The sequence below is a fragment of the Bos indicus x Bos taurus genome, chromosome 21 (assembly GCF_003369695.1).
Source record: "Bos indicus x Bos taurus breed Angus x Brahman F1 hybrid chromosome 21, Bos_hybrid_MaternalHap_v2.0, whole genome shotgun sequence".
Classification (NCBI taxonomy): Eukaryota; Metazoa; Chordata; class Mammalia; order Artiodactyla; family Bovidae; genus Bos; species Bos indicus x Bos taurus.
In genome coordinates, this window is record NC_040096.1 from 49,139,766 (window position 1) to 49,164,364 (window position 24,599).

At 39.9% G+C, this 24,599-nt stretch overlaps 1 protein-coding gene and 1 pseudogene across 14 annotated transcripts in view; one reads left to right on the top strand and one right to left on the bottom strand.

Moving 5' to 3' along the window:
* The window catches only part of MIA2 (MIA SH3 domain ER export factor 2), a 97,176-nt gene that overhangs the window by 20,801 nt on the left and 51,776 nt on the right, over window positions 1-24,599 (top strand). For 5 of the 14 annotated variants that reach the window (XR_003507395.1, XM_027521217.1, XM_027521216.1 and 2 more), the window contains exons 7-9: window positions 17,390-17,518; window positions 23,495-23,516; window positions 23,605-23,693. Coding sequence is in view for 13 of the 14 variants with exons in the window: in XM_027521217.1 (XP_027377018.1) it covers window positions 17,390-17,518; window positions 23,495-23,516; window positions 23,605-23,693 (240 nt within the window). In the remaining variant the exon portion in view is untranslated. Of the gene's footprint in view, window positions 1-5,696; window positions 5,857-6,780; window positions 6,865-7,015; window positions 7,103-7,589; window positions 7,921-17,389; window positions 17,519-23,494; window positions 23,517-23,604; window positions 23,694-24,599 lie in introns of those variants that run through there. The other 9 variants (XM_027521219.1, XM_027521227.1, XM_027521223.1 and 6 more) reach the window with 8 other exon arrangements.
* Window positions 21,217-22,838, bottom strand: LOC113879631 (annotated as a pseudogene).

A 24,599-nucleotide genomic window follows, 5' to 3' on the forward strand; every position in this document is an offset into this window, starting at 1 on the left:
AGTTTCAATGAGTGGGGGCTGCTCTCTAGTTGTGGTGGAAGGGCTTCTCACTGCAGTGGCTCCTCCCATTAAGGAGCGCAGGCTCCAGGGCGCGGGGGCTTCAGCATTTACAGTACACGGGCTCAGTACTTGAGACTTGAGGGCCCTAGAGCATGGGCTCAGCAGTTGTTGCACTCGGGTTTAGTTGTTCTTCGGCATATAGGATCTTCTCTGACCAGGGATTGAAACTGTGTCTCCTGCATTGGCAGGTGGATTCTTTTTTATTTATTTATTTATTTTTAGTTGAAGGATAATTGCTTTACAGTATTGTGTTGATGTCTGCCAAACATCAACAAGAATCGGCAATAGTTATACATATGTCCCCTCCCTCTAGAACCTCCCTCCCACCTCCCTCCCCATCCCACCCCTCTAGGTTGTTACAAAATCCTGGTTTGAGTTCCCTGAGTCAGACAGCAAATTACTATTAGCTATCTATTTTATATATTGTAATGTACGTTTCCATGTTACTCTCTCCATACATCCCACTCTCTCCTTCCTTCCCTGCACTGTGTCCATAAGTCTGTTCTTTATGTCTGTGTCTCCATTGCTGCCCTGCAAATAATTTTATCAGCACTATCTTTCTAGATTCCATATATATGTGTTCAGTTCAGTTCAGTCGCTCAGTCGTGTCCAACTCTTTGCGACCCCATGAATCGCAGCACGCCAGGCCTCCATGTCTATCACCAACTCCCGGAGTTCACTCAGACTCACGTCCATCGAGTCAGTGATGCCATCCAGCCATCTCATCCTCTGTCGTCCCCTTCTCTTCCTGCCCCCAATCCCTCCCAGCATCAGAGTCTTTTCCAATGAGTCAGCTCTTCGCATGAGGTGGCCAAAGTATTGGAGTTTCAGCTTTAGCATCATTCCTTCCAAAGAAATCCCAGGGCTGATCTCCTTTAGAATGGACTGGTTGGATCTCCTTGCAGTCCAAGGGACTCTCAAGAGTCTTCTCCAACACCACAGTTCAAAAGCATCAATTCTTCAGTGCTCAGCCTTCTTCACAGTCCAACTCTCACATCCATACATGACCACAGGAAAAAGCATAGCCTTGACCAGACGGACCTTTGTTGGCAAAGTAATGTCTCTGCTTTTGAATATGCTATCTAGGTTGGACATAACTTTCCTATATATGTGTTAGTATATGATATTTGCTTTTCTTTTTCTGATTTACCTCACTCTGTATAATAGGCTCTAGGTTCATTTATCTTATTAGGACTCAAATGTGCTCCTTTTTACGGTTGAGTAATATTCTATTGTATATATGTACCATGGCTTCTCTTTACGTTCATCTGTTGATGGACATCTAGGTTGCTTCCATGTCCTAGCTATTGTAAATAGTACTGCAGTGAACATTGGGGTACATGTGTCTTTTTCAGTTTTGGTTTCCTCAGTGTATATGCCTAGTAGTGGGATTGCTGGGTCATATGGTGGTTTTGGAGAAGGGAATGGCAACCCACTCCAGTACTCTTGCCTGGGAAATCCCATGGACAGAGGAGCCTGGTGGGCTATAGTCCATAGGGTTGCAGAGTTGGACACAACTAAAGCAACTTAGCAAGCACACACATGGTGGTTTTATTCCCAGTTTTTTTTTTTTTTTTTTTAACAATCTCCACACTCTCTTCCATCATGACTGTATCAATTTACATTCTCACCAGTAATGTAAGAGGATTCTGTTTGCTCCACACCTTCTCCAGCATTTGTTTGTAGATGTTTTGATGACAGCCATTCTGACTGGTGTGAGGTGATATCTTATAGTTTTGATTTGCATTTCTCTAATATTGAGCGATGTTGAGCATCTTTTCATGTGTTTGTTAGCCATCTGTATGTCTTCTTGGAGAAATGTATGTTTAGGTCTTTTCCCCACTTTTTGATTGGGCTGTTTTTCTGATATTGACTTATATGAGCTGCTTGTTTATTTTGGAAATGAATCCTTTGTCAGTTGTTTCATTTGCTATTATTTTCTCTCATTCTGAGGCGTGTCTTTTCACCTGGTTTATAGTTTCCTTTGCTTTGTAAAATTTTTAAGTTTAATTAGGTCCCACTTGTTTATTTTTATTTTTATTTCCACTACTCTAGGAGGTGGGTCGTAGAGGATCTTGCTGTGATTTATGTCATTGAGTGTTCTGCCTATGTTTTCCTCTAAGAATTTTATAGTTTCTGGTCTTACATTTAGGTCTTTAATCCATTTTGAGTTTATCTTTGTGTCTGGTGTTAGGGATGTGGGTTCAATTCCTTGGTCAGGAAGATCCCCTGGAGGAGGGCTCAGGCAACCCACTCCAGTATTCTTGCCTGGAATATCCCCATGGGCAGAGGAGCCTGGTGGGCTATAGTCCATGGGGTCTCAAAGAGTCGAACATGACTGAAGAGACTTAAGATGGGGTGAGGAAGTGTTCTACTTTCATTCTTTTACGTGTAGCTGTCCAGTTTTCCCAGCACCACTTATTGAAGAAGCTATCTTTGCCCCATTGTGTATTTTTGCCTCCTTTGTTAAAAATAAGATATCCATAGGTGCATGGGTTTATCTCTGGGCTTTTTATCTTATTCCATTGGTCTATATTTCTGTTTTTGTGCCAGTATCATACTGTCTTTTTGATGACTATAGCTTTGTAATATAGTCTGAAGTCAGGAAAGTTGATTCCTCTAGCTGCATTCTTCTTTCTCAAGATTGCTTTGGCTATTTGGGGTCTTTTGTGTTTCCATACAAATTGTGAGATTTTTTTGTTCTAGTTCTGTGAAAAATGGCAGGTGGATTCTTTACCAGTGAGCCACCAGGGAAGCTTGAAATCTCCCAATTTTTAATTGCTGGCAAATATTCAGATTAAAAAAAAAATACCATGCAGGTCAGACAAAATGTTCTGTGGGTTGAGTTTGGCCTACTAGCCATATTTTTTAACCTCTGACCTAAGTATCTGATCAGATCAGATCAGATCAGTCGCTCAGTTGTGTCCGACTCTTTGCGACCCCATGAATCACAGCACGCCAGGCCTCCCTGTCCATCACCAACTCCCAGAGTTCACTCAGACTCATGTCCATTGAGTCAGTGATGCCATCCAGCCATCTCATCCTCTGGCGTCTCCTTCTCCTCTTGCCCCCAATCCCTCCCAGCATCAGAGTCTTTTCCAATGAGTCAACTCTTTGCATGAGGTGGCCAAAGTACTGGAGTTTCAGCTTTAGCATCATTCCCTCCAAAGAAACCCCAGGGCTGATCTCCTTCAGAATGGACTGGTTGGATCTCCTTGCAGTCCAAGGGACTCTCAAGAGTCTTCCCCAACACCACAGTTCAAAAGCATCAATTCTTCGATGCTCAGCCTTCTTCACAGTCCAACTCTCACATCCATACATGACCACAGGAAAATCCATAGCCTTGACTAGACGAACCTTTGTTGGCAAAGTAATGTCTCTGCTTTTGAATATGCTATCTAGGTTGGTCATAACTTTCCTTCCAAGGAGTAAGTGTCTTTTAATTTCATGGCTGCAGAGTCACCATCTGCAGTGATTTTGGAGCCCAGAAAAATAAAGTCTGACACTGTTTCCACTGTTTCCCCATCTATTTCCCATGAAGTGATGGGACCGGATGCCATGATCTTCGTTTTCTGAATGTTGAGCTTTAAGCCAACTTTTTCACTCTCCACTTTCACTTTCATCAAGAGGCTTTTGAGTTCCTCTTCACTTTCTGCCATAAGGGTGGTGTCATCTGCATATCTGAGGTTATTGATAGTGGTTATTAAGTATCTGATAGTGGTTATTAAAATGATTGGAAGAACAAACTAGATATATCTTTTGCAGATAGAATTCACTGGATTTAGTGACTGATTGAAAGTAGCAAGGAGAAAATGGAAAACAGGAAAATTTACCAGATTTCTAGCTAAGGTGACCAGGTGCCACTGACTGTAAGAGTATTTGTGAAAACTAGGCTTAATGACACATATTCTTGTGCTTTCAGAGGCTTCCTCCTCACTTTCTTTGGTGGGTTCCAGAGAGTTGACATTACCTAGTAAATAAGCTCAGAGAAATGATTAATTTACTCAATATGATTTGGTGTTGAAGACGTTGGTTAAAAACATTACTCAGAAGTCTGCTCTAGCATAGGAGAGAATAAAAACTAATGATGATGTAGTTTCTAAAATAGTTATAATAAAACTTTCAACTGCTTATTTAATTCTACTTATTAGTATGTCCTACTGACATAGCCCTTACTTGTCGTCTCTCCATAAGTTATACCAGTGAAGTTACTAAATTAAAAAATTATTGCTATACCATATTAACCTTTCATATACAGTTAAGTGCTTATTTAATATAGGCTGTGCTAAGTATGCTTACTTTTGTGGACTCAGTAAATTTTGTCAAATACATTTTATATGAACATCTTGTTTGAAATTCTTTAGACATGAAAATATTGACTTTAAATGTATTAATTATCTTGTGACCCTGGAAAGTCACTTATTCTCTGGGGAAGTCTCAGTTTAAAATTCTACTATCAGAGATTATATGACAGGCTTGACAGGTTATAGACTTGAGCTTTGTGTAAAACATTATGAATCAGTTGCCTGCATTTAAAATGTGCATTCATACAAAAATCTGGATTTCTGCATTCTGTTGAAGAAGTAGAAGACTGTAATACATAGTCTCCCACTCTTCTACAGCAACAAGAAGTTCAAGCTAAATAGTGCTTGTATTGAGTAGACATGCACTTTTTATTTCCCTACACTTATTTCAACTGTTTGGCCTCAATATGGCTTTAAGTTCATAATGTTTGGACTAAATATTCTGAAGAGTTCCTGTCAGACCAGGAATTTCAACAATCTTAATGTTCTAATAAGCACCCATAAATTTAGGTGAAATGGTTTCCTTTTTTTCTTGCCTAAATTGTTTCTATTTGTTGATAAGTTCAGTTAGATTTTGTACAAAAAAAAAGCTTTTTAAAAAATTAAGTAATAGGAATCAACACCACTTTTATCTACTTTATTTTATAACTGAAGGGGCTCTTTGAGTTCTAAGATTTATATATTCTTAACTAGAATGCTTCATTTATATATGGAATAAACAATGGAAATTACCCAACTCTTGTTCAACAGGTAGCTCCTGATTTAACATGTTTTGAGAACAAACTCTTACATCATTAGAGAATGAAGATGTGGCTCAGCATGTTTGACTTTCTTTTGAAAGACTAGATCTTATAGCCAGTGACAACTGACTGTTTAATTAAAAGGGAGTAACTAGTATTTATAGTTTAGCAACAGGGCCCTTTATAAGGGAAATCAGTTTCTGGATTGTGGACCAAGTTTACTGGTTAGCATGTTTCCAGTGTTCTTGTATGGGTTCTTGTAGCTGTCACAAACACTAACCGCATATGTTCTCCATTTCCTTTCAGGTAGGCCTATATAAGTGGCAAAATCCCATATCTACTTAAGGAGAACAAACTTTGAATGTAAATATGGTAAAAGTCATACTCTATATGAATATATGTTAAAACATTCAATTTTATTTTTATCAGTTACCTAATCCAGGGTTTCTCTTTTCAATTGTAGATTTTAAGAGAGTAGTACTTGCATGATATTTAAAGACAAAAATTGACCAGGAGTTTTGTCCATGAAATTAGATTATGGGTTGGTAGTCACAACTCCACCTATGGCACCCCTTTACCACACAAGTGTCAGAACTGGATCACCGTCATTGTAGAAACAGAAGAGTGCAGGATGTATTAGAACCTGAAATCTTTCTCAAAGATATGAGGTACTTATTAGAATTTTACTTACATATTAGGATATTTTAACATGAACTTTTTAAAAAATGGAATTGAAAGATCTAGAGGAAGAGGTAAGTTTCAACATGACTATTAAGTGTGTACAGAAATTAGGTTTGGATCTGGCATTGAGTTTAAGGTTTACTGTTTTTGCCATGGGGAAATTTGTAGATTTTTAAAAATTTTCATTTATCCTTTTGTTCCTGATCTATGTTTTTAATATTTGTAATGGTAATTACTGTTAAATTAGAAAAGGGCACAGACTGTCTCTGGGAGAGCAAAGGGACTTAAAAAAAAAATGTTTTAGGTTGTAAATAAGTCCTGAAAGCTGAAAGTAATTCTGGAGTTCTCTGAAAATGTTCAGATTTACTGAAGAATTTTCATTCAGTAATACAATATTTTGAGGCATACTTTGTTCTAAGACTCTTTTAAATTTTAAAGACAGAGTTTTAGTTTGGCTTCTGTTTGACTTAATAAGCTATACACATAATTTAGTTTGAGTATATACTGTCCAACACATATGAAGGTTGTGTAATACCTTAAATATGAGAATTATTAAGCAATTTCTGCTGCTCTTTGCTACCGATAGTTCCTGAAACTCCTTAGGCTGATGTGGCAAACGAGAGTTCGGAAAATCTAGGCGGCGTTTTGGTTCCGAAAATCTTCCACCGTGAATTGGACCATTTTTGGATTCTTTATGGCACAATGCTTTTGTTGCTGCTGGAGCTTAACGTTAGGGAAGTTTCCTAAGGAACTAACATATTGTTCAACTGTTGAGTTCTCTCAGGTGATTTGTTAAGGAAGACGTACCCGTTCCTTTCCTTTTCTTGTTGCTTCAACGAGGACTTCTGTTGGAAAATGCAGAGATGGGTTATAAAACCCATCTCTAAGAACAGATCCATCCCTGGGTATTTTATTCAACAGACCTAAATATAGGGTCCTAAATTTAGAGGGCAAGGTGCTACTTTTAGCTCCCTTTTCAGAGAACACGCGCCCAGCTGAGGTTCATGCGGGTTTGATTTGGCGTCTGGGTAACTAGGAGCTCATGGAGTTGAAGAGTTTTGCGCAGCAAGTTACCCCAGGTAACTCAGGTAAAAGTGAGTAAGCCCCTGGAGCCCTCCGCTGGGCACCGAAGGCCCGATCGATGTTCTCTTGCGTGGGAGAGGTTAAACTTTGCCCAGATCACAGCTGACCCGAGACGCCTTCCTGTCCAAAGTCCGGACACGGTTGGCAGGACGCAGAGGCCCGGGCCCCGCAAGCCATTTTGTGAGTGGAATGAAGACGGCGGCCGGTTTCCCTGGGCCGGCGGGCTCCCCCGGGGTACGACGCCATCAAGGCTTCTGTGGGGTGCGGACAGCAGGCTCTTGCAGGGCTGCGAGATGAAAGCGTTGGGGGCTGGGCTTGGGCCAGGCGCCGGCAGCCGGGCAGAGGAGGCGCGTCGCGCTCACCCAACCGGGCGACCCGGAGGGGCCTCCGGGAGAAGTCTAGCAGCCGCCAGCCCGATGGTGGGGATTTCTGGGCCATGGTCTTGACCTTCGCTGGGGATGTCTGCGGCCCGCGCTACAACTCAGGGCCGGAGGCCGAATCCTTCTCTTTCAGCCTAGAGCACCTCGATTTCCAAGGATGGGTGGCCTCTCTAGGTAGAGGGCCGGCCCCTTTAAGAGAGAAAGACAGGGACACGTCTACGAACCTCGCGCGAAGAAGGAAGGGAAATTAACTGAGTCCCCGCGACCCCGCCTCCCCGCCGCGGCCCGGCCGAAACCAAACCTCGGGGTAGGGTGGCAAGGAGAGTACAGATCGCAGACTCGCGCGGCCGGGTTTGAACCTTCGGATCTTAGGGACGCAAAGCGTAACCTGGGGTGGGTGGCGAAGCTCCCCGGGTGGTCAGCGTGGACGCTCGAGGCACGGCGGCGCCATTCATCTCCAGCACCCCCCTGTAGCCGGCTCCTCAGTGGTCTGATCCGGTTGCCCGGTGCAGGTTTGGGTTCCGGACCGAACGCTGCGTGTTCTGTTCGTTTGTTGTGGCTCGGGCAGGCCCTGGATACGGCTCCGATTGCCAGAGCAGCCCTGGCGCTATGGAGGGGCCCGGGAGTGCCCCTCAGCCGTACCTGGGGCTGGTCCTGGCAAAGCTTCGCTGGGTGAGTCCAGGCGCGATCAGGGTTACTTGGCCCAGGGGTCGCGGGTGCCTCCCGGGGAAGGAAGCTGCAGACTTTGGCTTTGGGGTCTGAGCCGCAGTAGTCGGAGGTCCTGAAGCCAGTTCTCACCTGCCGGCGGGCTGCGGCCTGTGTCCAGGGCACAGGTTCCTAGGGTACTTGGGCGGGTTCTGATGTGGTGTAGGGGGACCTGGAGATCCGGAAGGTGAAGAGAGCATTTGCTTATGCTTAGCAGGACTTTAGAAAGGTGAGTTTCCTAAAATGAATTAGCCTTTCGGTCATGTTATTTATTTTGATGACACGTGGTTTCCCCGACTGTGAGAAACTTGAGGACTGATCCTCTGAAATCAGTTCCTTTTAAATGCTGAAACTTCGCGTTGCTTGAAAGGACATCTAAGCCTGGACAGGGAATTGGGATTCTAATTCTGCGGTTTCTTTTAAGAAATAATGCTCTTTTGAGGTGCTTTACCATAAGTGAGTTTGTTCGTCGCTTCTTTCTATCTTGTTAATGTAAACGGTCGTGTTAACGTCAAGATCTGGAGATATTGAGCTCCCAGTGTTCACAATTTGTTTTTCGTTTTTTAAGGTTCAGTTTATAATCAAGTTGCAGGGATTTTTCTCAGTAACTGTTTACAAGTGTCTTTGTTGACATGTTTAGGGGCATGTCACCGTATTTAAAAAAAAAAAAACAAACTGCGTTAGAAATGTCAAAAGCCCCTTTAAATATTGGGGCAGTTACAATTTTTTGTTTCTTATTATGTAAATTAAAAAGTTCTATTGCGTTGATATTCACTTACTCAACCATAGTGTGTCTAGTGTCTGTATATGTATAAATGTAAATACAGATGATAGTTATATGGAGAGTCTAAGCAGACCAAGACGTAGTCTGGGCCACTGCTGTCATACTGTCAGTTAAGGGAGAGAAGACAAAAACAGTACAAGGTAGAAATGGATAAAGTCCTTACTGAAGCATACATAGTAAGTGCTGAGGAAATTGAGGGGTGGGAGAGAGCACATTTTCTTGAGTGATTATGAAAGCCTCTGCAGACTGAGTGAATAGCCTAAGCAAGCAATGAAAACAGCATGGTGTGTACAGCCGACTAGGAGCAGTGTTACTGGAGTGTAAAGCGGGCTCAGGGAGCAATATGCAGTGATGCTTGTTGGAGACATAAGTAGGTTCCAAGTGATGTAGGTGCTGGAGAGCCTTCAAAGTATTTCAGTGGTTAGACTTTTGGGTTAAATAGATCTTCCTGATAGAAGTATGTAGGTTAGATGTAAGAACAACAAAACGAGGAACACAGTGTAAGGGAGAGGTGACAGACTTGTCACATAGGATAGAGAAGAGGGTGTGCTCGTGCTCAGTCGTGTCTGCCTCTTTGTGAGGCCATAGACTATAAGCTGCCAGGCTCCTCTGTCCACGGGATTTCCCAGGTTAAGAATACTGAGTCGGTTGCCATTTCCTTCTCCAGAGGGAGGATCTTCCCGACCCAGGGACTGAACCTGCATCTCCTGCACTGGTAGGCGGATTCTTTACCACTGAGCCACCTGGGAAGTAGAGAAGAGGGTACTGAATGGGAAGTATTTGGGTAGCCAGATTTTGTGCAAGTTGTTCTACTGTGTGAACAATATCTTCACCTGGATGATTTTTTTTTTTTTTGGCTAAATACACTATTCTCACAAAACTAGCCTGGGGCCTAGGCTTGCACAACACTGCTCTACTTTTTAATTTTTTAGATAAAAAAATAATTATTGAGATATAATCAGATAACAAAATTTACCCATTTTGAATGCTAAATTCAGTGATTTTTTTTTTGGCGTATGTTCACTGCATTGTGCAAACATCACCACAATTTTGAAATACTTTTATCATTTTAAAAAGAAACCCCATCCTTATTAGTAATCAGTCCCAATTCTCGCCTCACTTTGTCCCTTCAGTTCAGTTCAGTTCACTCGGTTGTGTCCACCTCTTTGCGACTCCATGGACTGCAGCACGCCAGACTTCCCTTCCATCACTAACTCCTGGAACTTGCTCAAACTCATGTTCATTAAGACGGGGATGCCATCCAACTATGTCATCCTCTGTCATCCCCTTCTCTTCCTGCCTTCAATCTTTCCCAGCATCAGAGTCTTTTCAAATGAGTCCGTTCTTCATATCAGGTGGCCAAAGTATTGGAGTTTCAGCTTCAGCATCAGTCCTTCCAATGAATATTCAAGACTGATTTCCTTTAGGATGGACTGGTTGCATCTCCTTGCAGTCTAAGGGACTCTCAAGAGTCTTCTCCAACACCACAGTTCAAAAGCATCAGTTCTTTGGTACTCAGCTTTCTTTATAGTCCAGCTCTCACAACCATACATGACTATTGGAAAAACCGTAGCTTTGACTAGATGGACCTTTGTTGGTAGTATCTCTGCTTTTTAATATGCTGTCTAGGTTGGTCATAGCTTTTCTTCCAAGGAGCAAGCATCTTTTAATTTCATGGCTGCAGTCACCATCTGCAGTGATCTTTGAACCCAAAAAAATAAAATCTCTCGCTGTTTTCATTATTTCCCCATCTATTTGCCTTGAAGTGATGAGACCGGATGCCATGATCTTAGTTTTCTAAATGTTGAGCTTTAAGCAACTTTTTCACTCTCCTCTTTCACTTTCATCAAGAGACTCTTTAGTTCTTCTTCGCTTTCTGCCATAAGGGTGGTGTCGTCTGCATATCTGAGGTTATTGATATTTCTCCCGGCAATCTTGATTCCAGTCTGTGGTTCATCCAGCCCAACATTTCTCATGATGTACTCTGCATATAAGTTAAATAAGCACGGTGACAATATACAGCCTTGATATATTCCTTTCCCGATTTGAAACCAGTCTGTTGTTCCATGTCCAGTTCTAACTATTGCTTCTTGACCTGCATACAGATTTCTCAGGAGGCAGGTAAAGTGGTCTGGTATTCCCATCTCTTTAAGAATTTTCCACAGTTTGTTGTGATCCAAACAGTCAAAGGCTTTGGTGTAGTCAATGAAGCAGAAATAGATTTTTTCTGGAACTCTGTTGCTTTTTTGATGATAGAATGGATGTTGGCAATTTGATCTCTGGTTCCTCTTTCTTTTCTAAATCCAGCTTGAACATCTGGAAGTTCATGGTTAAGGTACTGTTGAAGCCTGGCTTGGAGAATTTTGAGCATTACTTTGCTAGTGTGTGAGATGAGTGCAATTGTGCGGTAGTTTGAACATTCTTTGGTTTTGCCTTTCTTTGGGATTGGAATGAAAACTGCCTTTTCTAGTCCTATGGCCACTGCTGAGTTTTCCAAATTGACTGGCACGTTGAGTGCAGCACTTTAACAGCATTATCTTCTGGGATTTGAAATAGCTCATCAGATTTGAAATTCCATCACTAGCTTTGTTCATAGTGATGCTTCCTAAGGCTCACTTGACTTCGCATTCTAGGATGTCTGGCTCTAGGTGAGTGATCACACCATCATGATTATCTGGGTCATGAAGATCTTTTTTGTATAGTTCTTCTGTATATTCTTGCTACCTCTTCTTATTCTTTGTCACTTCCACTGTATAATAATAGTAAGGGATTTGATTTAGGTCATACCTGAATGGTCTAGTGGTTTTTCCCTACTTTGTTCAATCGCTACTTCATCATCAATCCCTACTTCATAGCTTGGCCACCCCTAATCTACTTTATATCTCTATGAATTTGTCTATTCTGGACATTTCATGTAAATTAAATCATATAGTATGTGGCCTTTTGTGTGTGGCTTCATTTACTTATCACAATTTCAAAATTCATTCATGTTGCACTAGACATACAACATTTTGAATGTTCATTCATAGTTTAATGGATATTTGAGTTTGTGCTTTTTGACTGTTATGAATTATGCTGCTGTGGACATTCATGTACAAGCTTTTTAAATGAATATTTTCAGTTCTTTTGAGTGTATGCCTAGGAGTGGAATTACTGGGTCATATTTACTGTATGTTTAACTTTTGGAAGAACTGCCAAATTGTTTTCCACAATTGATGTACCATTTTGCATTCCTACCCTCAGTTTATGAGAGTTGAATTTCACACATTCTCTCCAATATGTTTTTTTCCTTCCTATACAGCCACCCTAATGATGAGTGTGGGCATCCCTGGTGGCTCAGTGGTAAAGAATATGCCTGCAATGCAGAAGCTGTGGGTTTGATCCCTTGGTTGGGAAGATCTCCTGGAGGAGGGAATGGCAACCCACTCTAGTATTCTTGTCCAGGAAGTCCCATGGGCAGAGGAGCCTGGCGGGCCACAGTCCTACAGTCCATGGGGTCACAAAAGAGTCGGACACGACTTAGCAACTAACAACAATGTAAAGTGGTACCTTGTGGTTTTGAGGCATCCGGTCCTATCACTTCATGGGAAATAGATGGGGAAACAGTGGAAACAGTGTCAGACTTTATTTTTGGGGGGCTCCAAAATCACTGCAGATGGTGACTGCAGCCATGAAATTAAAAGACGCTTACTCCTTGGAAGGAAAGTTATGACCAACCTAGATAGCATATTCAAAAGCAGAGACATTACTTTGCCAACAAAGGTCCATCTAGTCAAGGCTATGGTTTGTCCTGTGGTCATGTATGGATGTGAGAGTTGGACTGTGAAGAAGGCTGAGCACCGAAGAATTGATGCTTTTGAACTGTGGTGTTGGAGAAGACTCTTGAGAGTCCCTTGGACTGCAAGGAGATCTAACCAGTCCATTCTGAAGGAGATCAGCCCTGGGATTTCTTTGGAGGGAATGATGCTAAAGCTGAAACTCCAGTACTTTGGCCACCTCATTCGAAGAGCTGACTCATTGGAAAAGACTCTGATGCTGGGAGGGATTGGGGGCAGGAGAAGGGGATGACAGAGGATGAGATGGCTGGATGGCATCACTGACTCGATGGACGTGAGTCTGAGTGAACTCTGGGAGTTGGTGATGGACAGGGAGGCCTGGCGTGCTGCGATTCATGGGGTCGCAAAGAGTCGGACACGACTGAGCGACTGAACTGAACTGAACCGAATGACCGATAATGTTGAACAACCTCACATATACTTATTGACCATTATCTTCTTTGTAGAAATATCTATTCAGTTTTTTTTTTTTTTTTTTTTTACCATTTAAGACATTGGATTATTTATCTTTTTACTGTTGAAGTCATAAGAGTTCTTTATACATTCACAATATTAGACCCTTCCTTATCAGGTACATGACTGGCAAATGTTTTCTCCCATTCTGTGGATTATATTTTCACTTTTTTGATGGTGACCTTTGAAACACCAAAGTTTGATGTTAAACTTTGATGTAATCTGGTTTATCTTTTTTTCCCGTTGGTTCTATATGCTTTTGGTGTCATATCCAGGAAACCATTGCTTAAAATAAGGTCACAAAGATTTACATCAGTGCTTCCTTCTAAGAGTTTTAGCTCTTACATTAAGGTCTGTGATGTGTTTTAAATTAATATTTATGTGTAATATAAAGTATAGGTTTCATTTCATTTGTTTGTAAGTGGATATTCACTAGTCCCAAAACCATTTGTTGAAAATACTCCTCTCTCCTCATTGATTTTGTATTGGTACTGCTGTTAAAAATCAATTGACCATAAATTTTTTTATTGAGATGAGGTTCATTTATAATATTAGTTTCAGGTGTAAAATATAGTGATTCAGAACTTCTATTATGTTCCACTTAAAGTTATAAAATATTAGCTATATTCCCTGTGCAGTATATCCTTGTAGTTTCAGTTCAGTTGAGTTCAGTCACTCAGTCATATCTGACTCTTTGCGACCCCATGAAGCACAGCATGCCAGGCCTCCCTGTCCATCACCAACTCCTGAAGTCCACCCAAACCCATGTCCATTGAGTCAGTGATGCCATCCAACCATGTCATCCTCTGTCGTCCCCTTCTGCTCCTACCCTCAATCTGTCCCAGCATCAGGGTCTTTTCCAATGAGTCAGCTCTTCGCATCAGGTGGCCAAAGTATTGGCGTTTCAGTTTCAGCATCAGTACTTCCAGTGAACACCCAGGACTGATCTGCTTTAGGATGGACTGGTTGGATCTCCTTGCAGTCCAAGGGACTCTCAAGAGTCTTCTCCAACACCACAGTTCAAAAGCATCAATTCTTCAGCGTTCAGCTTTCTTTATAGTCCAACTCTCACGTCCATACATGACTACTGGAAAAACCATAGCCTTGACTAGACGGACCTTTGTTGACAATGTAATGTCTCTGCTTTTGAATATGCTGTCTAGGTTGGTCATAACTTTCCTTCCAAGGAGTAAGCATCTTCTAATTTCATGGCTGCAATCACCATCTGCAGTGATTTTGGAGCCCCCCAAAATAAAGTCTGCCACTGTTTCTACTGTTTCCCCATCTATTTGCCATGGAGTGATGGGACCAGATGCCATGATCTTCGTTTTCTGAATGTTGAGCTTTAAGCCAACTTTTTCACTCTCCTCTTTCACTTTCATCAAGAGGCTCTTTAGTTCTTCTTTACTTTCTGCCGTAAGGGTGGTGTCATCTGCATATCTGAGGTTATTGATATTTCTCCCGGCAGTCTTGATTCCAGCTTGTGCTTCATCCAGCCCAGCGTTTCTCATGATGTTCTCTGCATATAAGTTAAATAAGCAGGGTGACAATATACAGCCTTGACGTACTCCTTTTCCTATTTGGAACCAGTCTGTTGTTCCATGTCCAGTTAACTGTTGCTTCCTGACCTGCATACAGGTTTCTCAAGAGGCAGGTCAGGTGGTCTGGTATTCCCATCTCTTTCAGAATTTTCCAGTTTATTGTGATCCACACAGTCAAAGGCTTTGGCACAGTCAATAAAGCAGAAATAGATGTTTTTCTGGAACTCTCTTGCTTTTTAGTGATCCAGCAGATGTTGGCAATTTGATCTCTGGTTCCCCTTCCTTTTGCAAACCAGTTTGAACATCTGGAAGTTCACGGTTCATCTATTGCTGAAGCCTGGCTTGGAGAATTTTGAGCATTACTTTAAATGGCAGCCCACTCCAGTATTCTTGCCTGGAAAATCCCATAGGCAGAGGAGCCTGGTTGGCTACTGTCCATGGGGTCGCAAAGAGTCAGACACGACTCAGCAACTTTCACTTCAGTTGACTTACTAGCGTGTGAGATGAGTGCAATTGTGCAGTAGTTTGAGCATTTTTTGGCATTGCCTTTCTTTGGGATTGGAATGAAAACTAACCTTTACCAGTCCTGTGGCCACTGCTGAGTTTTCCAAATTTGCTGACATATTGAGTGCAGCACTTTCACATCATCATCTTTCAGGATTTGAAATTAGCTGAACTGGAATTCCATCACCTCCACTAGCTTTGTTTGTAGTGATGCTTCCTAGGCTCACTTGACTTCACATTCCAGGATGTCTGGCTCTAGGTGAGTGTGAGTGATCACACCATCCTGATTATCTGGTTCACGAAGATCTCTTTTGTATAGTTCTTCTGTGTATTCTTGCCACCTCTCCTTAATATCTTCTGCTTGTCGTTTACTTTATGCATAGTAGTTTGTACCTCTTACCTGCCTCCCCTTGTCTTGCCTTTTCCCCTTTCCCTGTCCCTACTAGTAACCACAGATTTGTTCTTTATAACCGTGATTCTCTTTCTGTTTTGTTGCATTCATTTGTTTTATTTCTTAGATCCCGCATATAGTGATAATGTCCTGTGTCTGTCTTTGTCTCGCTGATTTCGCTAAGCTAATACCTTCCAGATTTACTCATATTGCAAATAGCAAAATTTTGTTCTTTTTTATGAATGGATAACATTCCATTGTGTGTGTGTGTGTGTGTATACACTACATCTTCTTTTTAAATTTTTTTAAAAAGTTTTTACTTTGTATCGAGGTATAGCTGATTAACAAACAATATTATGAGAGTTTCCAGGTGTACAGTGAGAAAGAGCTTGGCCATATATAAACACGTATCCATTTCTTCCCAGTATTGTGTGTCCAAATACTCCTTTTTCTCAGAAACAGAAATAATTTTAAAAAATTGTCATTAGTTGTGTATAGTGACGTCACAATACTGTGAGCTGGTAATGTAGGGAAAGGCAGAGGTAGAGATCAGGGTAAGGGGTATTTTTTTTTTTTTTTTTTAGAAAAGATTTAAGGTTTATTTAATACAGCTTAATGAACTGTAAATAGTATATATGGATCAGAGTTATAAAAAAGATTTTAAAAAGGAGAATAGATATTAAATGGTATTTTTCTAGCTAGAAATGGCCTAAAAAGGAAAGATTTGCCAATAGAGGTTTTGGATTTAACTCTGGAAAGACTCAAACCTGATCAAACTTCAGGTTGTTCTTAAAGGATATTTTTCTACTGTTTCCCTACCTTTTCCCTTGTTCTGTTTACTTCTGACTGCCCTGGGTCTCCGTTTCTGTGTCATGGCTTCCCCTAGTTGCAGTGAGCAGGGCTTCTCTCCATTGTGCGCAGGTTTCTCACTGTGGTGGCTTCCCCTCTTGTGGAGCAAGGCCTCTAGGTGATCGGGCTCAGTAGTTGTGGCGCAATGAGGTTAGTTGCCCCGTGGCATGTAGAGTCTTCCAGGGCTAGGGATTGAACCTGTGACCCCGGCATTGGCAGACAGATTCCTCACCATCCAACCATTAGGGAAGTCCCCTTTTACCTTTTTATGTGATTGAATAATATGTGGGGCCTGGTAACAAAATAAAAATAACCTCATTGGATGACAGTGAAGATGAATTGACCCAGAGAAAGGTAAAATACAGAAGCAGCTGCAAAAGCCTTCAGCTGTTTTGTGCTGAAGACTTGCTAGGGAAAGAAGTAATGGGGAAAGGCCATGATTACAGTATCGTGGTCTTTGGAAGACAAATAGTAGGAAGAGTTACCTCTAATGAGCACCTGTCCTCCATGTTTAAACAGCATTATTCCCATTACAGATAAGAGAAGGGAGCCACAGAGGTATGGTAGAGGGATTCAGATTCCAAAGCCATGGTTTCATCAGTAGTTTTTAAACTTTGATAAAGCAGCAGATCCATTCCCCCCCCACCCAGGTAAATCTTATACGGAAGCCAATATACTCTATGGAAAAAACCTAAACTGATTGAATCAGGATAAGAGCATCTGATTCAGCTTCTTTCTTTGGCCTTCTTTCCTCTTACTCTCACTTTCAGGCATCTCTGTAGAACTCTGGTTTAAAAATCATTACATTTCGCCCTACTGTTTTCCTTCATCTCTTGGTGATAGTGGTTAATAACAGGTCATTTTATGAAACAGGTTTTAGTAGTGTTTACATGTAAACTTGTACTTATGTTTATGTCTTAGTCTGACAGGGCTGCTGGAACAAAAATGCTGTACACTGAGTGACTTAACAAACATTTTTATTATAGTTGTAGGGCTGGGAGCACCATGATAAAGGTGCTGCAGATCTGGTGTGTTGTAATCAAAACTTTTTAACAAGTTAATTTTCTTTGTCTTGAAGGCTGTGGCAGCATTGCCTGAAGATATGAGACAATCCAATTTGTATGGTTTTCCATGGGAATTGGTGATTTGTGCAACTATTGTTGGATTTTTTGCTGTTCTCTTGTTTTTGTGGAGAAGTTTTCAGTCGGTAAGTAACCAATGCTAGGTGTACTAAGAGAATGTTCATTCAGTCTTAATGTTGAATAAGTAATATGAGAAGCGTATCTTTTGTTTTAAGGAAACAGGTTAATCATTTTGTGGGCTAGTTGTGTTAATGTGTTGCTACTAGAAACTGAATATCGATTTTAAGGAATTTTTTTTTTCTTTCATTTTTCGGCCACACCATGCAGCATGCAGGATCTTAGTTCCCTGGCCAGGGATAGAACTTATGCCCCGCTGCAGTGGAAGCATGGAGTTTTAACCACTGGACTGCTTGGGAAATCCCTGTAGGAATTTTTTAAAGTGCTGAAATTTTAAAAAATTCCTTTACACGAGTATTCCATACTAATACTAAAACCCTGCCTTTATTTCTTATTTCTTATTTGGGGTGGTGTTTATTTTTAATAGTCTACTAAACATCTGTGAATATACCACCCACCTGGAATCAAAGATGTTGACTGTCACTTAAATTTAGATGATCCTCCTCATTTCATCCCCCTGCCTCCCTGAAGTAGAGGTAATCCTGTTCAAGATCCTGTATTGATATTCCAATGCCTCAAAAAAAATTTATTTTTGGTCATATGTATTAAATACATATATCCTTCAAAAGTATAGTAATTTTGCTTAGTTTCATGCCAAATACCATGTTTTAGAACTTTTTTACTCCATCCTATATTGCTAAGATTCATCCATATTTTTGGCTCATTTTGATTGTTTTAATACTACATCAAGAGAATATACTACAGTTAATTTATATTTTTTATGGTCTTGGGCCTTTGAGTTGTTTCCAGCTGTTTTCTATTACAAATCATGCTGCTGTGTAAATTCTTATACTTGTCTCCTGTTGTGTATTTGTAAGTTTCTCTTGGGAATATACTGGGTCTGAGATTTACTTGGTTTAGCATGCTGGAGGTTCTACTTTTAAAAGGTAATGCTAAATTCTTTTCCAGATGTCTGTACCAGTTTATACTCCCAACAGCAATATATAAGAGGTCCCAGAGATCCATTTGATCTCTGTCCTCTCCAACAGTTATTATTGTTGAAATTCTTTATTTTTGCCATTTGAATGGTATCTTACCATGGTTCTGATGTATTCTTTGATCACTAAGGAGATTGGAAACTTTATTTACTGGCCATATGTATTTGTTCTTCAGGGAAATATTTTGTTTATGTCTTATGCCCCTTTTTCTTTTGAGTAGTTTGTTCTTTTCCTTTTTATTTGTAGGAATTTCTTATGTATTCTTTAAAAAATTTTTTTAAATTGGGGTTTGATTGCTTTACACTGCTGTGTTGGTTTCTGCTGTATAGCAAAGTGAATCAGCTATAAGTATACATATATCTCCTCCCTCTTGAGCCTTCTTCCCAACCCCTCCTTATGTATTCTTGATGATATCCTTGTTGATTATGTCTATTACAGATGTCCCAGTATGAAACATCTTTTCATTGTTCTTAAGATGTTTTCTGATGAGTAGAAATTCTTAATGAAAGCAATTTCCATTTAGCACAGAAGAGCTTGATCCATTTTGAGTTAATTTTCTGGTTGGTGTAGGGTAGTGAGTCTGTAATTCCCCATCCTCCTCACCCTACCCGCCAAATAACCTTTTCCCAGCTTTGTTTATTGAATAGTCTTTCCTTTTCCCATTTGTCTGCCATGCTACGTATGAGAGTGCCACATGGACATACACCTTTTCTGTGCTCTTTTTCCTATTCCACTGAGTATTATTGAAAACAAATACATGTGTATCATTCCATACCCATCCATTATTAGGTCAGTCTTGCTAACTTGCTCATTTGTAGTGTTCATGTATCACATATTCTTGCTCTTTTTGTTGTTGTTTCCTTCATCTATCAAGAATAGAGAGAAGTTGGCTGAATTCCACTGTCATGATGGATTTATCAGTTACTTTCTATAGTTTTTTCAATTCTTTCTTTACGTATTTTGAGAATATTGTGTTAGGTGGATATATGTTTAGAATTGCTATATCTCTTATTGGTGGGTTAACTGTTTAGTCAATATTTAGTGACCCTCTATAACTCTACTGATGCTTTTGTCTTAAAGTTTCTTATCTGATGTTAATACAGCTAGACCAATTTTCTTTTTGGTAATGTTTATTGTGTCTTTTTCCATCCTTATATTTTCCGGTCTTTCTGTGGTCTTTTACTTAATGTATGTACTCTACAAATTTCTCTGTTTTATTGGAGTATAGTTGATTTACTATGTCGTGTTAGTTTCAGGCATACAGCAAAGTGATTCAGTTCTGTATGAATTTTTTAAAATATTTAATCCGAAAGTCTGTGTTTTCACTGAGTTTACTGTATCTACATGTTACGATTATTGATTACTGATGTATTTGGACCACTTTCTCCTAGCATACTTTATTAATTTGTTCCACTTTTGATATATTTCTTTTCAGTTCTTTCTGCATTCATAAAGTAAATTTTCCTAGTGAGAAGACAAGAACCTTATTTAGCATACTCTCACATCCCTTGGTCTCTTTCACTTTCCAAACTACTTTCATGTTGGTATAATCTAGAATTTTAGTTCTAAAAATATTTCTCTTTTCTTTTTCACTTTCTTCTCCACCCCTTCTCCATCCCTGAAGACAACAATAAATATTACCAAGATATTTGATCATCAGTAATTGACATACCTCTTGTAGGGTCTCCTGGATTTAATTCTTCTCATATTTGGATACTTCTTTCTATATTGTGTTTAGTATTGGTCTTTGTATGGCAAAACTTTTGTATGCTTGAGAATGTTTGAATTAAGTCCTTATGTTGGAACAGCAGTTTGTTTGATTTAAGCATTCTGGGTCTAAAGTTTCATCCTGTTAATACTTGAAAATCCTTTACTTCCTTGTCTTTTTATATCTAATGTTACTCACTGAAAGGTCTCTTGTCAGTGTGATTCTTATGCATTTGTAAGTGATCTGTTCTCTGTAGAGGCTTTTGGTATCCTTATTTCAATACAATTTGTTTAGGCTTGACTGTTTTCTTATTTCTTCTTTGAATTATCTTAAATATTTAAATATGAAATCTTTTATATTTTTTAATTCTGAGAAGTTTTTTCTGCATTTTACTTTTTTTTTTGTCTTTGGGACTATTGCTGTTTAAGATGTTGGCTCTTCTCACTTCCCTATCTCTTTAACGATTTTTTCTCCTTTTTTAAAAATGATTTACTGTTGCTTTTTTTTTGAAATTTAAAGAAAAAATTTATTAAAGATCTGAAAAACAATTTCTAAAAGATTAACTTTTCCAGAAAATTGTAGCTACACAATACATTGAGTCTATCATGTTAAAAGGTGCATTAGACACAAATACAAAAACCATGAAACAAGCCACCGTTCTTCAGCAATTGGGCAAAGATAAAATGCCTAAAGAACAATATGGATGGATTACTCACAAAGGATGGGCTCTTTAAGCACCATTAAAAAAAAGGGGAGCACAAATGGATGAATGTTTTCAGTTATACACACTGAATTGAGCCTTTGGCACTAGGAATCAGAGCATTGTGTCATATAGCATTAACACATATTATAAAAGTGCGTAGTGTCAAAGGAATAGAAACCACCAGTGTTCAAAAGCAGCTTTGTCAGCTAAGCAATAAAACACTCTACAGTATGTCTCTCTGTTGTCCATCACTGAATATACTGGCAGCAACTTTGAAATGAAAAAAAGGAAAGAAAAAAGGAGCTGTAACTCCTTTTATTTTCTCTGTTTAAAATCAAACAGAAAACAAACATCAATTTTGTTATACACGAACATTTCCAAAGTACATTGTTTGTACAAGAGAAGGACTAAGAAACAAAAAGGTGTTTATAGAGATCAAATGTGGGTGGGTGCATGTGCCTCACATGGCTTTCCGATGGTACTCGGGGGAGCCACTTCATAATCACTGGCACTGAACAAAATTGCAGAGTTCTTTGCCAGGTATTTTAGGAAATTGTGAAGATAATTCAGTAATAAAGCAAGGCTCTTCTCTTTCAGAGGTGTATAGGCCAACATTGCTCCAGTTCTTACAGTCTCAGGAGATGTGGCCCTCTGTACACCTGGGTGCATCAGAGTGGTCGGCAAGGATCTCAGCATACTGCTGCTGCTGCTGCTGCTAAGCCACTTCAGTCGTGTCCCACTCTGTGCGACCCCATAGACGGCAGCCCACCAGGCTCCCCCTGTCCCTGGGATTCTCCAGGCAAGGACACTGGAGTGGGTTGCCATTTCCTTCTCCAATGCAGGAAAGTGAAAAGTGAAAGTGAAGTCGCTCAGTCATGTCTGACTCCTAGCGACCCCATGGACTGCAGCCTACCAGGCTCCTCCGTCCATGGGATTCTCCAGGCAAGAGTACTGGAGTGGGTTGCCATTGCCTTCTCCTCTCAGCCTACTGCGGCCTCTCAAATTTGTAGAGCAGTTGAGTGCCCAGCATCACACTGAAGTACTCATTTTTCCCAGCCACTAACTCATTGACTGCATACTCCTTATGTGATCTGTGTTTCCTCGAGATTTCTTATAATTTGCATAATCCTCTAGAATGGAATCCACATTCTTTTTGGCAGGAAGATAAAAGAGCTGTTTTTGCTGGGTAATTAAGTCCTAGTCATCAACAAGCCATGGTTCCAGTTCTTCAGGAATCTTTAACTTCAGCTCTGCTCATGAATGTTTCCTGGTTTTCAACAGTAGGATCTACTCAAGTCCTTTTCTTGCAGGGAGGCTGAGGTGTCTCACCAATGCTGCCACCATCTCCATTTCCAGGTGTCTTCTGTTTGTTCTTTTTTGTTTTCACTTCAGCGTTTTTCTGCTGCAGCCCAGCAGTCTTCTTTCCAGGGGCAGCCCCTCGCATCTTCCCTCTGCATACTGCTTCTGATTGGCTTTTATGAAGTTCTCGTTTCTGCAGATTGGTATCCACGTACTTGAGTACTCTGCTTTCTGGAACCCATTCACCCCAATTTTTATTCCAACCACTGTAATGTATATTTTACTTGTTTATCCTTTATGGCAACTTTTACACATTTTGCTTCATAAAGAAGAAGCCCATGAAAGCACAACACTCTCTCACCTCTTGGAATTTAGGCTTCGGGTCCTGCTTCGGCACCATTTATAAGAGATTCGTTGCTGCCGCCTCCTCCTCCTCCTGTTACTTTTTGAGATAGTTTCTGAATCTGTTTCAGTTCACTAGTTGTTCCTTATCTAACTAATTATGCTGTACCTTGACTTTTAAATCTTGTTTCATTTAATTTTATTCCTGTATATCTTGTGTAGATTATCTAAGTCCCAATTGCTTTTTTTTCTCAGTACTGAAATGGCAACCCACTCCAGTGTTCTTGCCTGGAGAATCCCAGGGCGGGGGAGCCTGGTGGGCTGCCGTGTATGGGGTCGCACAGAGTCCGACGCGACTGAAGCGACTTAGCAGCAGCAGCAGCACTTATTTATTCTGGCCCTTGTGGCCCATTTGGGGAGTGAAGGGGGAGCAGGCATGTCCCCATTGTTTTTTAGTCCTAAGCCTGACCCCTTTATAAATTGAAATTTTCCCTTCATTGTTTGAAAGAGAGGTTAAAGAAGAAAAAAGTTTTTTTACTTTATAGTCAGCAGATCCATGGCCCCATCGTAACATTTTTCAAATTGTGTTATTTTAGATATTAGTACTAGGGGAGATGATAGGGGCTTCTTTAAGTAGTTTGTTTTGGGGTCAAATATGTTTGAGGAGCAGTGGGCTAAATGAAATGAAACAGGTATTTTTAAGGTAGAGTTATTTCAGAGCCTTTATTATGCTAATAAATAATGTGAATCTTCAATGGGGGGACTTTAATATGTAGTATTATTTTCTCAATGGAAATACAACACTTTTTGGCTAGCTTACGTTTATACTAAAGGTAATAAGAAACACTTTAAGTTGTCAGTAGCAATTAAATAAGTTATATTTGCCTGAATGTATGTTTGTTTTAATGTAATTTTTGTTAAAAATTTGTTTCAGGTTAGAAGCCGGCTTTATGTGGGTAAGCTCTTTTTTTCTATTTTAGTTCACATCATTGTTGTTTGTAATTAAATAAGCTTAAAAACATGATAACATTAACTCTTTTTTAGGGAGAGAGAAAAAGCTTGCTATAGAACTTTCTACACTGATTGAAGAAAAATGTAAACTGCTTGAAAAATTTAGCATTGTTCAAAAGGAGGTAAGACATTTTTGAAAATGTGGACATCCATGTTAGGATCCTCTAGGATCCTTACTTTTCAGTGCAGGTTTTCTGTGTAAGTTTAAGATTATTAATGCTTTGTTTGCAAAGTATGAGAGTTGCTTTCATATTACCAGTCTAAATTGTAACCATTGTGGTCGGTGCATAGTGATGTCTCATTATGATTTCGGGTTTTGTTTCCCTGACCGATGAGGTTGAGCACCCTTTGATGTTTTATTGGCCATTTGGATATATCCTTTTTGTTTCATGTTGCCTAGTTAATTTTTTTTCACATTTTGAAAATTATCTTTTATCTTTTGAAAATCTTTGGTTATCTTTTTCCTTTTGATATATATATTTTTCCTATATTTTGGATACAAGTCCTTTGTCAGATACATGTATTACAAATATCTTGGTTTGCCTTTATATTTCAAGTGGTGTCTTGGTAAGCAGAAGTTCTTATTTGTAACAGTTTAATTTGTCAATCTTTTCTTTATGATGACTGCTGTCTGTTTCCTATTTAAAAAAAAATTTTTTTTTTGGTCTACTCAAGAATATGAAGATATTCATGTGTGTTATCTTTTAGAAACTTTATTTTTTTTACTTTTCTTATTTAGTCTTTTTATTAGTTTGATAGGACTGTTACAACACAATACCTCAGGCTGGATGATTTACATAGAAATTAAATTTTTCACAGTTTTGGAGGTTAGAAGTCCAGGATCAAGGTGAGGACTGGTTTGGTTTGTGCTAAGGCCTGTCATTTTGACATAACCGGCCAGCCTCTTAGTCTGTTCTCACATTGTCTTTTCTCTGTACAGGTGCGTGTTTCTGATGTCTCTCTGTGTCCAAATTTCCTTCTCTTGTAAGGGTACCAGTCAGATTGGATTAGAGCCTATCTTAATCCAA